This window comes from Scleropages formosus, chromosome 22 (genome assembly GCF_900964775.1).
Source record: "Scleropages formosus chromosome 22, fSclFor1.1, whole genome shotgun sequence".
In the NCBI taxonomy this organism is placed as follows: Eukaryota; Metazoa; Chordata; class Actinopteri; order Osteoglossiformes; family Osteoglossidae; genus Scleropages; species Scleropages formosus.
Genome location: NC_041827.1, coordinates 22,440,611 through 22,459,042, shown reverse-complemented (window position 1 = coordinate 22,459,042; position 18,432 = coordinate 22,440,611). Strand labels below are relative to the sequence as shown.

General features: G+C 49.4%; 1 protein-coding gene across 4 annotated transcripts in view; it reads right to left on the bottom strand.

Moving 5' to 3' along the window:
• Nucleotides 1-318: 318 nt before the first annotated feature.
• fhit (fragile histidine triad diadenosine triphosphatase) overlaps nucleotides 319-18,432 on the bottom strand; it is a 232,352-nt gene continuing 214,238 nt past the window's right edge. For all 4 annotated transcript variants that reach the window (XM_018734149.2, XM_018734151.2, XM_018734152.2 and 1 more), the window contains 2 exons: nucleotides 654-764; nucleotides 319-494 (listed from right to left, as the gene is read on the bottom strand). In XM_018734149.2, the coding sequence (XP_018589665.1) occupies nucleotides 663-764 (102 nt within the window). In that variant the 3' untranslated portion in view covers nucleotides 319-494; nucleotides 654-662. The remainder of the gene's footprint in view (nucleotides 495-653; nucleotides 765-18,432) is intronic.

The following is an 18,432-nucleotide window of genomic DNA, read 5'->3' as shown; positions in this document are numbered from 1 at the left end:
ATTTTATTGCAGTAGCTCAGGTAAGAAATAGCGCGAAAGAGCTCAAAACGCAGGTCGTCCGTGGACCTTGGAGGAGGAAACCGGGAGGAAAAGTCCTCAGCCCAGTCGCTACTACAGTGATACGGCACTTGCGCTTGAAAATGTACGAAAAGACCTATTAAGCCTTATTTTGCAGCAATTGCTTGAATTTTTCTGGCAAAATTTAAAAAAGTGGAAGTTAATGAGAAAGGTGCCAATTGTCGCATCACTCAGCTGCGCTGAATGAAAACCTCTGCCAAGCCAAGTCAATAAGGTTGTGAATTTTATTTCAACGCGCAGCGAACCAAAGGCAGTGCTCAGCACCTTTAAACATATGACTTACAATATTGTAGCAACCGATCACTCTAAGGTGTCAGAGATCTCATTATCCACCATCAGCTGCATGCAGTTAGTGGGAAGAACGGAACAAAAGACGTTTTTTCCCTCAAATCCAGCTGCTTTTCGGATCCAGGGTCCTGAGGGGGAACAAAGAAAGAAAATAATGACCATCGTGATCTAAGGTTGACAGAAGCGTGCGGGCAGAAATACAAAGCAGGACCGAGTCAGAGAAGTTCCAGAATGTTCCGTGTGCTTGCGTGCAAAGTGCCGAGAGCCGCCGGCGGAGCGCCTCGTACCCGGCGGGCCTAGTTAAGGAGTTTCCTCAGTCGAGCGGCTTCGGCCTCCATCTCCTCCTCTGTCCTCCAGCGCTGAGGAAGGTCCTCGCTCTCTCGGTCGTGTTTCTGGAGCTGTCCACACAAGCACAGGCGTCTGTGTACGGCACGCGGGGCCTCGGCGCCACCGCGGTTCACCCGTCCGCGACGCGCGGGTGACGCCACCGTCCGAAGCGCTCTTACCAACACGCCGAGTTCAGCTGCGGGGGAGCTTCCGGTCTAATTTTTTTCTTTTTAAATCCCTACATCTTAAATCACTTCTTCTTCCACAGTTCAGTACGTGATGCAGTCGATGAAAAAAACTGAATGTTTGGCCCCAATTCCGAAATTACAAAAAAAGCATTAGTACCCTTAAAGGAGAAGTGTATGTAGGATATAAAAGTGACGGGGAGGGGGCCGCACAGCGGCGCAGCGGGTAATGCTGCCGCCATAAAAGCGTCTGCCAAATGAATACATGAATAAATGAATGTGAATGGCGGTGTGGGGTTGAAGCTGAAATTCCGCACAGTGTGTTTGTTTCTCCCTGTTTTTGCAAAGGCCCCCCGTCCCTCCCTTCCCACGAAAACCTCGCGACTGGTCGCTGTGACTCAGCACTGACTCAGTGGCTCCTACATACAGAAATACGAGAAGGTGCATTAGGAGTCTCTGGGTTAATGCATGAACTGCATAAGAGAAATGATACAATAAAGAATTTCGCACATACAAATTCTGATATAAATAACACATCATACACTAGTGCTAGAGGGGATTATTATTATTATTATTATTTATTTTTGCCAATTTCTTTGTCCAAAGCGATTTCCAGTGGGAAGTCTGTATAGTATCCTAGTTGACATTACTTCTTTATAGAGCACGGTAACTTTCACATTAAATGTAATTACTGCATTTGTTACTACATTTATTCATCAGCATTCAACTGATGCTTTTCTCCAAAGCGACTCGTGCCGTTGCGCTACTTACAGCGACTAACTCATTTACTCAGCCGGGTCATTTACTGTATCGATTTAGGGTAAGCGCCTTCATCGAGGTACCGCGGCAGGAGCCGGGACTCGGATTTGTGTCCTCTCGGCGCAAACGGGCGGCTCAAACCCATGACCCTGAGATTTAGAGTCTCGTGATTCAGATGAGCATCGAGCGAGTCGGGCTTCGTCATCCCGGTCCCGAAAGTCGCAATCCAAGGCAAAAAGTGGCACGCGGTGTTCGGGTCTCTCTTCCCGGGGGAGCGCGGTCGACAAAGAGCCGCAGAAAGAGGCCAGACGATGGGAATATCGACGAAGGAAATGGCACACGACCGATTCGCACGGCGCAAAGTCGGGTACGAAACGTAACGGACGACGCGTTCCGCCATCAGCGCGAGAGCGCAAACGCGGCACGCTGCAGACGAGGAGCGCGGAGAAGGCCGCGCCGGGTCGGGATGCGCTCGGCGAAGGGCGCGCTCCCCTCCTTCGTCCGAGCGCGGAAGAGCGCAAAGCGACGGGGGGGAAGCGGAGAAGCGCCTCGAGAAAGGCGCCGACGAACGAGAACTTCTCCTCTCGTTTAGCCCGCGATACGACATCGAAGTTGACATTTTAAAGAGACGCATCAACTTCCTGTGAGCCGCGTGCGCTGGAGGGACCCATTAGGATGCGGAACGGACAGAACGGTAACAACATCGACTGTGACATATTCTAGATTTCTGCTTTTCTGTCCTAAATTTACTATGAAATGGGCTACTTTATCAGGCTAATGCATCCAGCGGGACGGGAGAGCTTTAGACAGCAGCTGCGACTTGAGAACGATCTCGATTTTCGTGGCCCGTGGGACTCGCCCGCTTTGAGGATGTAATGCAGCCCGTATTTGCTCGAACCGTAGGGCGGTAACGACGGGGGCCGATGCTTATTGCATTAGAGCCACGTTGGGACCCGTCGTTTCGGATGAGGTTTGCGCTGCTGCTGCTGCTGCTGCTGCTGTTTTCCTTCCCGCGTTAACGTCAGGTTGCGTCCACTCCAAGGCATCTCGCCGCGCTCGGACAAAGCAGAAGAGAAGAAAAAAAGCAGGGGCGCTTCACCGCGGTATTTCACGACGCCTTCGACGATTAGTTTAATATGTGCTCTGTGTGCGACATGTGAGTGAAATGGCAACGCACAGAAGAGCCCGGACAAGCAGGCAACACACATGATGTAAAGACACACATCAGATCCAGATCTCCTTCTCCTTATTTCCCTCGCACTTAAAGCACCCCCACCCCCATCCCCCCATAAAACCCGCCTTTTCCCTTCTATTGTTCCCAGTACTAAAGTAATCCTGAGGATATCTGTTGAAGCAGAATTTATTGCCGCGTTTCACATCTGACAGCTTTTATGTGCTGTCTGGGGAGGAGGGGTTGGGGGGTGCTGCACCAACTGCAGCGCGTCACAAGTCCTCCTGGGCAGCTGGAAGAAGAGCCAGACAGGAAGTGGTTCGGGGAACGAGAGCGCTCCTCGTGGCCCCCGGCAGCCTCCCCGCGCCGGCCCACGCTGACGGGGGTGGGGGGGTGCGGGTCCGACACGAGACCCCCGCTGTCTGGCCAGGACGGACGGATGGGGAGGGGGGGGTGTCGCAGGACAAGACGGCAACATGCTGAGCGGGTTTACAGTACAACACAAACGCAGCGTGAGCCCACAGCGCGTCTTCATCCCGTAGCGTCGCGGCGAATCAACGTCTCCTGCACTTCAGCCCTGAGAAGTTCACTTGCAGCCTGACATTTCATTTTTTTATTTCAGATTTCATTTTTCTCTTCTTTTTTGGGGAGGGCAGCGATCCACTCGACATGCTTTCAGTAAGGGCATCCGCATTAGCCCGTCCATTAATGCCCACCATTGGTCCGATGAAGGAATGCAAGGTCTCGATGGTCCAGAGTCTATCCCAGGAGCGCAGAACGTGAGGCAGGGTACCCCTTGGACAGGACGCCAGTCTGTCACAGAGCAGTCACGCTCACTCACTCACTCACTCACTCACTCACTCAGGGCAATTTACAATCATCAATCGACCTGAAATACATGCCTTTGGACTGTGAGAGGAAACCAGAGCACTCGGCAAAAACCCACATGAACACGGAGACTGTATGCAAACTCTAAACAGACCTTGCTGGCACCGGTCCAGGCACTGTGAGACACCAGTTAAACACACAATAAATAAATTCTGAAAGTGAATATCTATGTGAAAAACATAGGTTTGCGAAAGTTTATTTCCGATTAAATATTCAAATTACGGGACAAGCGGCTTCAGCAAATGTCTGTGTGTGGGTATTCAAATTATGATGTTTGCTAGGAGGGATGAGATGAAGTCATCAGCAATACCAGCGACCTGTTGGTACAGCTGAGGGAAAATGTGTGACGGTGCCTTGCAGTGAATCACATGTTCTGCAATTAAAAGTAAAATGAAGAAAGATGAAAAAATACATAATATTCCCACCTGGACTTTTTCAGTGGTCACCTGGGGTGACGCTACACACTGTGTGAGAGCCGTGCCTGTTTGGCGTGTGCTGTGAAAAGGTGAGCTGTGCAGGACCATCTAGTGCTGTGGGCCTCTGCATGTTTCTGAATGCACAGTGTGCACACATACACATACACACAAACACACACACACACACACACACGCACACACAGAGTAACAAGTGCTTTGCATGCACCCCTGCTTTTTTTCCTACCTGCACAGAATGAACAGTAGTGGCTCATCCTCCTTCCCCAAAGCTCTTAATTACTGACAGAAAGTGCATTGTGGGAAAATGCACCAGTGCCTTTAGCTGCGAGTGTGGAGGCCCTGTTCCCCCCAAAAAAATGCAACTGTGTTATGCTGACTCACGCAGAAAGCAAACATGCGTCATCCTGTAGAGGTGAACAGCGCGTTTGGTGGCAAGGATACTGTTCACGTTAACCGTTGACAGGCAGCACAGGCACAACAACAAAACAGCAATCAGCCGGCAGCTTCTTCTTACTTGCCTCTTTTTTGTTATGCCGTACTGTAGGAGGGTGATTCATAGGTAGACTATGGGTAGGTCATGGGCAATGAGTGCATGAAGCCTGGGTACCTCAAGGATATTGGATCCACAGAGCATCAGTAGTTCATGGATACTGAACATATACGGTATGGGTTCTTCATGGGTATAGGATGGAAAGGTTATGGACAGTTAATGGGTTATAAAGGGACAGAGCATGGGTAGTTCATGAGTAACAAATACTCATGGTGTGAGTAGTTCATGGTACACAGGTTGGCCTAGAGGTCAACTCTATGTGTACAGGTAGTGTGGATCAAGAGCACAGCTAGTGCTACACTGAAGCACAAGTAGAGAGTGGAACACACCCAGAAGCAACCCCCGTGAGATCCATGGCCTCCCTTGTGGGGCGGCTTTGTGCCTCCATGTAGCGCCAGGCGGTGGCACCGCCCCAACCCCATCGCGCCCCCATCATCCCCGTGAGCCACGAAAGGCTCTCTCCGAGCGGCAGCGTGAAACACGGCTGTGATGAAGAAGAGGCGCGAGGTCACCGAGCGGCAGATACCATCGCAGCGGCGGCTCCGGTCGCCGGAAAGGCAGGCGCAAAATTAATTCCCTAGACCCACGTAATGCACTAATTCGAGCCCTTATTAAAGATATACGTAAAGAAGTGAGGAATATAATGGGATCCGTGGAATGTCTCGACATTTAACACGGCACTCGAGTAAGCACGGGGAAGCTCTGTTATCTCGCTCTTGACCCCTGGACCTCGGCTTATTCCGACAACGGCGGAACGTGACACTGGAGGTCGACGCGTAATTACGGCCGAACAAAGGAACTTCGGAGCGCCGTCCTTTGTTCCCAGATACAGACCTTTTTTTAATAGCGCTTCTTCGGGATTAATTCAATTTCTGAAAAAATTTTCCACTGCAGTCATGTGTACTGGAGTCCTTGCTTCTTATGCTTGAGAAGAGAAAAAACGCGTTTGGCGCCGTACTGAGAATATTGACTGACAAGCGTCAACAACACTATTACGGCGTTTACTTCAGCAACACCGCGAATTCGGGAAAACACGTTACTATACCGTACATGTAGCTTCTACGATAACCCCTGGATTGTGTGTCCAAACAGATTTCACGCTCTTCGTCTCGTTGTATCCAACAGCTTTCGGTTGTTAAAAAGGAATGCCAATAAAAAAAGAATTTGAATACAAATCCATAGCTGATGATAAGCAGAAATTTCCTATCTATTTTATCATGAGTTACGCAGGCCATGGCTTTTTCAATTAAAACTTTAGACATGAATCAAACAAGCCAGCGTTTCAAACTCGGCAGTCAGCAGAGCTCTCGGACGGGGGCGGGGCTCGAACCCTCGACAAGCGCTCGCGCAACGCCCTGCGCCTTAGTGCCGGAGCCCATTGTTTGTGCCGATCGATCGCCTTTCGGCGACGACACGTCCCTCCGGTCTCGGCCCTTCCCTCGTCGGCGCGTCTCTCTTTTAAAGGCGCCGAGATCAATCGTGTGACACGCAACACGGGACACGTTGCGGGCCTGAAAGCCACAATGAGCTTTCACTCAAACAACATAAACCGCAGCACACTGAAAACTTTTTGAGAACAATTACGATTGCCCCGCGATGCTCGAGCGTATAACAAATAGAGGAGTACAACAAATCAGTCAATGAGGTTTAATCAGCGGGATATTTAAAAAGAAAAAATAATAAAATAAACAAGCAGCTGCAAAACGGATTTGGAAAAGCGCAATCAAACGTGACACCTGAACATCATACATGCAAATTGCCCTCTTATGTAGCAAATAACTCTGTTTTACAGTAGCCGTCGATAAAAGGGCTCGGAGCATCGCAAGTGCGCACGTGGGGCCTGAGCCTTCGAGATGCGTTTACACAACAGTCCCAGCCGAGCGGGGCGTGCGTTTGGCACCCGGGACGTCGGCGCACCCGGAACACACCGTTACGCTCATCGTTACACTCAACACTCGGTTACTGAAAGAGAAATTGCAAAAATGAGAAACAAGGGCCCAACGTGCGGTTTGCAGAGGGTGGCGCCACCCGGGATCGGAAGCCGGGCTTCCGGCACGTCTCCGTGTGTCGGCGAGTCGTCCCTGCTGGCCGCGCGGCCTCGCTGACCCCTCCCGACGAGAGCAGAGGAGAACTTCTCGCCACCCCCAGCAAACACGCCGCCCTTTTATTTCTTCTTCCTCCTCCCGAGACATTGTGCTGGGGCTGTAGATTTGTGGATGCTTCTAATTAACCCCCCCAATCCAGGGGTTCACAGAAGCACTTTACTCCGGCCTGTGAAACGCTCCGGCAGGGTCCATGGAACGTGCCCGCCGGCCAACGCGGGTCGCACACGCCAGTGCGCTCAAGTCCTCTCCGCGCCACACGCCGAAACTCGGGGGCTTAAAAACCGGGCTGCGTTAGGTGGCCGGGCCGTCCCGCACATCTCGCATTTCCGCAAATGAAAGCGCTCAAAATGTTACCGTCATGGGACCGCACGTGTCCCTGGGAGCTGGACTGCGGAGTTCGGAGAGCGTCGTCACGTCACATTTACGTGCGTTCGTTCTAGAGACGCTTTTCCCAGAGTAAACAACAGTGCGGCTGCTCAACAGTTGAAGAGATATAGACAGAGACACGTGACTGTCGGAGCACAGCCGCTTCACCCAAAACCACACGTTACACCAGTCGCTGTGCGTAGAACAGACGGGAAATACAGAGGTGATCGTGAGCGACGGTGGGATATGAGTTTATGGAGCACTTAAGAGATCGGGACAAAAGTGGATCCAAAAGAGACGGGTTTTGAGATTTCCCTTGAAGCCCGAGGGGATTCGGCAGCTCTGAGGGAAACAGAGGGCTCATTTCACCACACCGGAGCCAAAGCTGAGAGGCTTTTGAGTTTGTGGTGTGGAGTGACAGACACACAACCCTAAACTCCTTACGATCACTGACACGTTTCTAGGGCAGAGCGACACTCCTCCACTCACACGCTACAGGTACTTCTTTGGACCGTGCAAAGAAACCCTGCGAACGTGGGGAGAACGTGTGAATTCCACACAGACTAAGTGGGGATCCAAGCCACATCCGAAGCCAGAGCCCAGGAGCTGTGAGGCACCGGCGCTACCCGCTGCGCCGCCACGGCACGCGAAGGACGAGCAGCTTCTGTGACAGCAACGGGCTGCTAAAAATCACACCGAGGGTTCGAGCGAATCGGACTTCATTAACCCAGAGCCACCCCATTATCTGGCCACAGCCGCACACGGTGCTGGATTCAATAAGCCGAGCAGGACGTGCTTTCATTAAACGGTGACCTCGAGGTCGGGAGCGGTGGGGCAGGGGCCCGAACCCACAATTACCCCCTGTGCAGCTCATAGAAGACAGGGAGCGATTCGCACGGCCGCAGCTGACCGACCTGTCCGGCGGCGGGCAGCCGGACGTGTTCCCGGCGACGCTCGGCGGCCCGGCGTCCGCAGACAAAGGGCTGCGGCGACACCGCCCGCTCTTTCCCGCCTCGCTTTATGCATGAGATGAGAGAGGCAGGAGCAGAATTCGAGGGATCCGGCTCAGCGGGGGGGCCGAGCGTCCAGGACACATGAAAGCCCCGCTACCCAGCCTCGCCCGGATAATTATTTGCCCCGGTCGACGAAATCGCAGCGTGACAACAGGGGAGAGATTTCCTGATCAAATTTTCACTTTGCTCCCATTAATTTTAATTAGCACATCGATGCTCCTGGACCACATGCAGTATACGCTGGAAGCGCTCGCTAACTCAGCGTGACGCTCCAAAGTGCGGCGTCGGCCGTTACGTAACCTTTTCCTCACGGCCAAACCCGTGGATCCAAGAGACACGAGAGCGCCTGGGATAACGGGGGGACGTGGCGACGACGAGCACGTTTGCCCACCATTTTTCTAACAAGTAGAGAGCAGGAAAGCGGCACTTCAGGGTTGGAAATTTGGCAGCAAATACAATAATGCGGAGACTGAAAGGAAGGTGTTTGCCCAAATATTGTTTTCTTTAAATAAACTCAAGCAAAGATGTGAGGACACGCAAGAGCGTACGGAAAAACTCCAGACGCATTTGGGCGGGAAAGCGGAGCACGCTCAAGAGGGCTTCGGACCGAAACGCATCGGCCCCGAAAAATAAATTTCGATAAGCTTGTGCGCGTTCTCCCATCTTCGCTCCGCTTTACATAAACTGGGGGATCTGAGCAGCGAAGCCCGTCGCTCGATGACGCCACGTCGAGCGAATCTCCCGTTGACTCCGACTTTTGCCGAAACGAAAGAAGAGCCATCTATTTTCAGCACGGAACGTGGAAGGCGCCTCTCGGTGAAGCGCACTCTGGAGGGAAGCGACAGCGGTATTGTCTGCGTGCCTTCGGTGCCTTCGGTGCCTTCGTTCACGTTGGGCAGGAGGAACGCGGCGCAGATCCTGTCCGCACAACCTACCGGCGCTATAGAAAGAGAACGCAAACGAGGGAAAGAAACGTCTCCGGAGTCAGCGGGGATTTTATTCAGCAGTGAAACTGGACACAATGGCACTTTCGATAATAATCATTATTAGCAATAAGGACAATACTTTGTTAGGATTTGTTTCTTCTTTTTGGGCAATGGTCTAATCTACTGTTGCTTCACTGGGCACCATCCAAAGTAATATTAGAAAATTTAATACGTGTTCACCAAAGAGTCCAAGAACAGATTAGTCCAACTGCTGCTGAATCCCTCCCCCAAAAATAGAGTATAATTAGGGCAGCACTCTCAGTTGTGACTGTATTTGATTATTACAAGAGAAATGACAGGTGAGGTTAAACCACCTGTCATAAACAGGATACATCTTGGCAGCAGGCCATCCTCAGCGCGAGCAGACATTAGTGAAACATGGTCATAAATACATACAAGATCATGTGATATCTAATTACATACAACAACGGGAGCGTTTGGGCAAAAAGACCGGCGAACGCGGAGACGGCCGACCGCACGTCCATGGCAACGACTCACCGAGTCACCCGAAACACGTCTTTGGACTGTGGAAGGAAACCAGAGCACCCGGAGGAAACCTACGCAAACAGCGGGAGAACGCGCAAACTCCACGTAGACTGAGCTGGAGTTTTAATTCAAGAGCCAACACAGGAGCCCAGGAGCTGTGCGGCACCAGTGCTACCTACCGCTCCACCGTGCCGCCCAATTACTGCAACGTGCTTAATGCAACCGATTCGGACGAAGCTCCGGGGGCAGGACCCTGCTGTTCGGACATCGATCCCAAGTTCCCTGTATCCCAAATAGAGCATCGCCGCGTTTCCAGGTGCGCGTAGCCACACGGACCTCGTGGACGGCGGGATTAATCCAACACCGATTAAATGCCATCAAAGGGAATCTCTCAGCGCTCCGGACGCTTTACTAATTTATATCTCGTTCTCCATTCCCCTTTTTCATCAAAGGAAGAAGAACCCGTGAGATTGAAAAACGGCGTGTGCTCGCAGATGAATGATTGAGGAGCCGTAGCCCTCGAACGGTGCGGAGCAGACGAGCATTATCAGCATTTCAATTAGCGCAGCAGTTCTGCAGGTCCTCCACGCAGCACAGCTCCTGGCATCTTTACACTCCTTCATCATGGGGGGGATCTGGATGTTGCTAAAGTGAGGTGACCACATATTGGTTTAAAAGCAAAAAAAAAGGAGAATTTATCTCCGCAGGGGGCCGACGATGAAACTGAATTATCGTCTCGCCTTTGTGCGCAGCCGCGGCCCACCTGTCTTGCAGCAGAGGTTCGAATGTGTGTTTAACGGTTATTAAGTGCGGGAAGTGCTGCGAGTGTGTGAAAGGGGTGTATTGTAAACAGTGGTTTTCAGGCCTGGACCAGGACCCCCCCCACACACCAGCTTTTTTACTGCAAGGAATGTGTTTATTCAATCAACTGCTGTTTACTGGACAGCTTGAGTGGTAATGGCTGGGGGGGGGGGGGGGGGGCTGATAGCGTGGTTAGACCTGCTGCCTTGGGATCTGAAGGTCACGGGTTCAACGCTCACCTACTTAGGTAGCAGCAGTGAGTCAGGCACGGAGCCCCCACTGCTCCAGCAGAAATGACCCCCCTGCATACATGGGCAAATAACTGCAGTAAATTGCTTTAGAGAAAAGTGTGAGTCAAACAAAAAAAATACTCCATCTGCTTGACCATTTTAAACTGGTGCTGTTTTTAACTCAAAGTACTGATTACATTGTGCAATTTATGTGAATCAAAGCACATAGTGTGATTTAATTTATTTTAGGAACTAACATTCCAGGTACATTGAATTATCACTGATTAGCAGAAATTAAAGACAATCTTCCTTACTTTTGCGGTACAAAAAAAATTACAGAATAAAAGAAGTATGTACGCTTGCTAAGAATTTTCCCCATAATTTTCCTTTTACTAATACAAATAAGTACAATAAAGCCATAATAAGTAACAATGTGTCCGCAGTTGGCATAAAATCTGCATTCTAACTAGTTACAATAATTGTCATTGCTGTTCAAAATTCTCAAACTATGGTCATCAATATGAGTAAAATTAACTTATATTTTATTCCAAAAAAGAATCAGGCACGCTCTTTATTTTGCATGTGAAGGGGTTATTTTTCACTCACAACCTTTAATACTGTCTGTGCTGCATGTGGCCACATCACCACCTTGTCATGTATATTATTTATGTTCCAGCATCATTATTATTTATTTTTCTTATAGAGTACCTCAGCAGCTGCACACGTAACATATTTGCAGGTAAGTTTTGAGTTTAGGGGATCGGTCGACCACAATCAGTTAAACCACATCTTACCTGGCGAAGTGAACAAGAGTGGAGGATCAATGAAACGTTTCACGGTACCATCTGGGTTTGTCTGCGTAAGAAACGGTGACAATTCTGACGACAGACCTCTGTGCCCGTGTGCTTTGCTCGAACCTCTTTCTCAAGTTCATCTCTTGCATAGCGTGTCTTCGGTGGACTCATTCACCTGAAGCCGTCGTTCCACGTGTCAGAGCAAGGGCACGTCGCTCAGCGCCCCGTCCCGCGGTGTCCCTCAGCGTCCCTTACACACTCGCGGAACTCCATCCCCGACTGGGAGGTCCCTGCCTTACATCCCTCACACACTGTACCTTCTCCTTAAATCCCACACCAATGTAAAAACACACATTTTCTCTCCGATCGGATTCCTGCCTAAGAGGACAAATGAGCTGAGACACCCGTTATAGTTCTGTTGTAGGACCACAACATGGAGACATTTCGCTGGGCATTTTGCTGATTTAATTAATTTATTTTTAATTTTGTATTATTTTATTTACTTATTTATGGAAAATTAGAAAGGGAATTAATAAAACACTGTCATGACTCCAGCTTGAATGCCGTCATCTACAAACAGAAATAAAGAACGCAAAACACATGGGCATATGCTGAAATATTAAGAAATTTGTACCGGAGGTAAGAAGCATGTTTTCGCACTGCGCTTCATAAACATATGGCACCGTTTCAAGGGAAATGTACTCACATCCCACGTTTTATTTTCTTGGGCTTTGCAGACTCACTTCCCGACTTTCCTTCGCTCCGTGGACTGAGTCTGCATGATTCACCTGTTGCTGCCATTACATTTGACGTTCGAACATCCTGATGTTCTTCAAAAGGAAACACAAGTCTATGAATTTCCTGAAGCACGTGGCCTTAACTAGATAATCTTGTTTTATCCACAACCAGTAGCTGATGATTAATATTATTTCTTCTGCGTCAGTTCATGGTAAGTCTGGGGCGATACAGCAGGAGACGGGATTGAAACACACAATGCCCAAGTGCAAAGTCAGAAGCTCTAATCACTACGCCACCTGCAGCCCCACATGTGAGAAAGATGAGAAGCTACGGTGGTTCCCAGACATTTTTTGGTGGCAACCCTCAATACAGTCTTCTTCTGGCCTGGTGATCCTAAACCCCAGTACTAATCATTTTAATACACTGTATAATACACACACACACACACACACACACACACACACATTTTCAGAACCGCTTGTCCCATACGGGGTCACGGGGAACCGGAGCCTACCCGGCAACACAGGGCGTAAGGCCGGAGGGGGAAGGGGACACACCCAGGACGGGACGCCAGTCCGCCACAAGGCACCCCAAGCGGGACTCGAACCCCAGACCCACCGGAGAGCAGGACTGTGGTCCAACCCACTGCGCCACTGCACCCCCTGTACTGTATAATACATTTAACTCAATTAATTAGTAAATCCATCCACCATCCAATCAAATTTAAATCTAAAACATTAAAAATAATCTAAATTCAGCTAATTGTACAATGAAGTTCAAAACACAAAATTTTCACTGCCATCTCTAATAATCACATTTAGGCAAAAATGCCAACACTATCGCGTGGCGAGTATATGGGCGCTACATGATCCATCACGATTCTGCGTTAATTAATATTTCAGTAACCTTCAGACTGTGCCAGTGAATTGAACCCCCTCCCAAACGACATTGTAATATTTCTTTTTTTGAGACTGTCCCATGATCCTCAGCAGCTTCTTCACGATCCTGCATTTGGGAACCACTGGGCCAGAGGGTGGGAAGCCTGCTGGAGGGTGACAGGGCTTTTCTTTGACATGTGGACAATCTGCTCCGTGTCACAGCGCCTGGCTGCTGCTCCCCAAACCAGTGACTAATTATCTGCCCGAAAACTCATCTCGTGTGTTTTTTCCTCTCTTTTATAAACGAGGGTCTGGGAATCTGAAGCGGAAGGGGGATTACGGGGCGGGGGCAGCCTCCACAGGCCTAGCCATGATGGACCGGATAGGAGCAGGGATCCTAATTGAGCTGTGACTGGTGTCCTCGCCACGGTCTCCCCAGCGCGGGTGGACCAGCGCGGTCCCCGGGGCTGCGCTCCATTTTCCATCCCTGACAGAAACGGTCTGCTGGAGGCGCGGGGTTCTTGCTTGGTGGCACACAGTCATCCGTCACTCAGCTGAGACCACAGAGCACGCACAACATCCAAGATCACGTGTGGGATGAACCAGAGGGGTGGAGGCTATTCCAGGCAATAATTCAACATTTGTTGTGCAGCGGTTTGCTCACATGAGAAAACAAAAACACTGGGCCTTCAACTTACAAACACAACTGGGATCAGAATTCTGTTCAGAGCTCAGTTTGTTGGTCACTCCAAAACCACCATCACCACTAGATTCTGTAAAAATCTAAAAAAGTTATAAGGAAAAAAAGAAAAACCTTCATGGTGTGTCTATTTCTTCTGAGTGCATTTTACTGCCAACTAATGGCGAGATGTGGAAATGCAGGTAACTAACAAATTTTGGAAAATAGAGTGGTGAAAAAAATGCAATTAAAAATAAATGAAGTAATAAACCAGAAAATGTCTGTACTTTCAAAAACTTGTAATATTACACAAAGGAGCAGCATTAAGAGATCATACAGTACATGGGCAAAAAGTATCTTGGTTTTCATATACTAGTGTAGAAGTGCTAACATAAACGGAAAGTCGGCAAAAGCAAAGGATAATCTACCCTGAATTTCAAACTGTTTATAAAAAAAAATACGTGATATAGTCATAGGCTTTAACACAATATAAGCCACGTAACATCCTTCATAGTCCCAAGCCCGGTTGAGAAAGGAGGAGGGTTGGGCGTGGGGCTAGCTACCCCACACCATAACAACCTTGCCAGCTACAGAAACGCCAACAAGGAAACTTCATGACATCTCAGCTCTTAGGGAGATCTGGAGTACCCTTGTTGGTGGCCTATGCCCCAGTAGGGGTGGAAGGTATAAGAAGAATAGCCTTCATAAGTCTTGTGCTTACGTTCATTAACACTTGAATAAGCTGAAAAGCAGTGCTAATAGCCATAGAATGATACACGGTCAAATTTGATATCTGAGATGATACTGGTACATCACAGTAATGCAGAAAGCTAAGGAGAACTGATCAGGCTTCCTCCTCAGGCTCCAATCATTAAAAAACTTCCAGGACCCTTTAAAATTTCCCATTAAACTGCAGCTGGCATTAAGAATCAAACTCCAGCCGTACGGAGAGTGAGAAGTCTTGGAGGAAAGTCCAGCGAGGAGGCAAGAGACAAAACCAATGGGACTAACCTGAACTTGAACCCATTCAAAGTACTGACAATTTGAACCTTACAAACTGCCCAAAATTCAAATTATACAAAATCATTTCAAAAATAATCTTTCAAAAATGTAAAGTAATTGTAGAAACCCAGGGGCTTCTGCGCCCTTTGCCCTTGGCAATCAACAAATGAATTGCCATTAATGTACGCATAAAAGTCAGTTTGTCTCACATTAAGCTAATCGTAAGTGAAACTATGAAGACTGACATTGGAATTTGACGTTAATTTTGCAATGATATGCTTGAATAGTTGACGTGATGGAGAGCGGGATAAACACCAGCTGTCCAAACAGATGACAGCTTCTGGGACAAGTGCACCGCAGCACCACTGATATATTTAAAATAATCAACTGTGCAAACACGCTCTTCCCTGAATAATTTCTCAGGCTGACAAATTTGCTTCTTCTTTAGTCATTTGTACTTTAACAGATGGGACTTGGGCAGTGGCTGCTACGATGATAACAATATAAGTGTGTGAAAATCATTCTTGCCAGTGCAAAAAAAGAAAAAAACAAAAAGAACTTTCTAAATACACTGTTTTCATTTTCTGGATTTTCTCATGGATCCTGACTGTAATAAACATGGATGCATATTATTTTGGCTGCTTACCATTGGAAACACACTGTTCCTATATGATGAAACGGTACCGAACACTCCAGCCATATGGTTTAGTTACACCACGTTTTCTGGGCTTCGGCAAACAGCAGTTTGAGGGCTCGAACCCGTGTTTCGCCTACTTGAGCTCGCTTAGAGGACGGCCGGCCGCAATCTCAGCTCTCCCAATTAGAATTTCCGCTCCGTTCCTCAACGGGAGCGACGCTGTTCCGCGAGCCGCGCTAAAAGGTCATTGTGCGATGCAAAAACACACCCCTGTACACCTATTATACTGTTAATAGAGAAGATTCTTCATGCATATGCATGACACTGACATTTCTAAATTAAACATCGCTATCATAAGTTAGTGCGGCAATTATGTGCGGGGGAAATATCAAAACACCTCTTTGGCCACAGAGCAGATTATTTACATAGGTTGGAGCAATATGCAAAGCACGTCCGAGGAGACTCCCGGCGCAAACACTCGTACGGTGCGAAAGGCGCTGAATATTACATGTCTGCAATTTATCATGCAACTGTCCAAATATTCCTCCTGCCTCTCGGGAGTTAAAGGTCCTCAGTTTTACGATGGCAAGAGTTCCCTCTCGCCGGCAACAGGGCCCAAGCGCGCCGGGTACGTCGGCGTCGCGTTGGCTATTTCTGTAACGCAAAAGTAGCACGTGCGTGAGATCCACGCGCCCAAGTTGCTGGAGCGTTGCTCGGCCGGACCATTAAGGCCGCCTACGTTTCCCCGTTTAAAAATCTAAGTTGCGGTTACCATGGCGATCCGCTCTGACGCCAGGCGACAAGGTAGCCGTGTTTGCGCGCGTCCCCCCGGAGAGCTCCGCAAAGCGGGACGCTTACCGTTCTAACCGGGCTTCACACGTATGTAGCGTGCGCACGAAAAGCGCTTTTCACGAAACCCCGACGGCGGTCCGCGCTCCCGATCGAGTCCGAAACCGCACTCGCTAAATGTCCCCTGTATTACGTACGTGTGCGGACCGGCAGCGCTCCGGCAGGGCGTGAATATTGAGAAGATACACGGTGCTGGAGCACGGTAAAGAGGGGTAAACAAGTACAAGGCTGTTAATGAAGCACGTGGAGATTTTTCGCTCGTTTCCAAACGGCGCCGTATTGCCGTTCCGCGGGGCACTTAAATCACGCGGCGGTAAGCGAGAGCATGGGAAAAACGCGGCGCGGCGCCATTTCTCCCGTACCGAAGTGTGCCGAACGCATTAAATATTAACACAAGACAAAAGAGCAGCGGCTAATTAAGTAATTAATAGGGAAGATCAAAGAAAGCCCACGAACGGCACTGTTCGGAGCTCTGAGCGCATTTGCTGACGGAAAAATAGCGCGAGGGCCCAAATTTACAATGGGAACGGCAAGAAAAGCGTGTTTCCATAGCAGTGCAAGCGGTATATTTGATCAAATTTAACAGCTGTCAACTTTAAATAGGATCACGCAGAGCGAAATGCATCAAGTAACGGCCAAATGCATTTTTGCCCAGAGCACACGAGTAACTACACAGAAACGTATTCATTCATTCATGAGAAGGAAGAGCGCATGCAGAGGAGCCGGGAAGGAAAGAGCGAAAGCGGCAGCAATTTTCATTTCGGCTACACGGTCATTACTGTTCCGTCGTTGTTTTAGAGCACTTAGGGAAACGAGGGGAACGTCGCAAGAGCCCGACACCGGCATCTTGTGAAAGGTCATACTGGGGTCGTCCAGCTCACTCATTACCCCATCAGCGCAAGGGAGTACGAGGTGGCGTAACCTGGCGAGTAAATGACAGTGCGCTGCGGTCCAAAGTTAGCAGGAAGGCTTCGTTCATGGCTTTAGCTCCAAATTAAGGTGTGTGTGTGTGTGTGTCTCAGCATGCTTAGTCTCTTTTTTCACAGAAAACGGTAAAGGTGCTTCTCCCAGTGCAAACGGACACATTTACCTGATGCTTTTCTCCAAAGTGCTTTACCGTGTTAAACAAGAAGGAATTATTCACCCATGTAGACAGCGGACACTTCCTTTGTACCGGAACAATTTGAGGGAAGCACCTTCATTGGTCGCAGGTGAGAGTTGAACCTGCAACCTTCGGCAGCTGTAACCACTAGACTACAAGCTGCCCCTCCCACACGCTCACACGCACGGCTGAGATGACGACCGTTAACCCTTTCTGTAGCAGGATGCTTCACCAGTAACGTCTCTCAACAGCATCCGGGCTTCAGTACAGCGTTTAACTTGATGACTCGATTTAATCTTTAATTCAGGTAAATATCAAAGGTCCCCCGTGCTGCTGAGGTGCCGAGAAAAATGGGAATCGTTACGTTGCTTGAGCTGGTGGAGCGACAGAGCAGAGCGGAAACCAGTTAGTGGGTGGATGTGAGTGTCCCTACACTGATAGGTACTTGTATTCATTTAGCAGGCCCCCTTCTCCAAAGAGACGTACACCTGAGAGTAAACAAAGGTGTCTCATACAGTTACCCATACCGACGGGCGGGCGTCGAAGCGCGCTCCACACGCACCGCGCACACGACCGTTACGTATGCCGTACGAGTGACGGGAAACGCAGAGGCGATCGTGACAGATGGTGAGATGCAAGTTCGTCACACCGCTGCTCCTCGGCGAGGCTCGCGTCGCCGGAGAGAGGGAGAGCGCACATCGGGCCACTCATTTCTTGGATGGCAGAAACGCAGTGCCACTCGAAGCTGAGGGTTCTGGAGAGACGCGTAGGCGATTTACAATAGGTAGAGGTCCAAAGAAGGGGGGCGTGGTGGCGCGGCGGGTTCCGACCCCACGCGGGACAAGCGGTTGTGGACCATGAACGGAATGGACAGGTCCAAAGGCAAAACATAAAAGACAGTGGATAAAACGGCGATGGTAGACGAATCATGGTGTACAAGTACTCGCCTTCACCATCAAGACCCTTTTCTTAGTCGTGCTCAGGGACCCCTTTTAGACCATATACCATGTTTAAAACTTACACGACTGCATACCACGGTCACACCTAGAACACGGAACCCCGAAAGATGGAATACGTGTACACGTT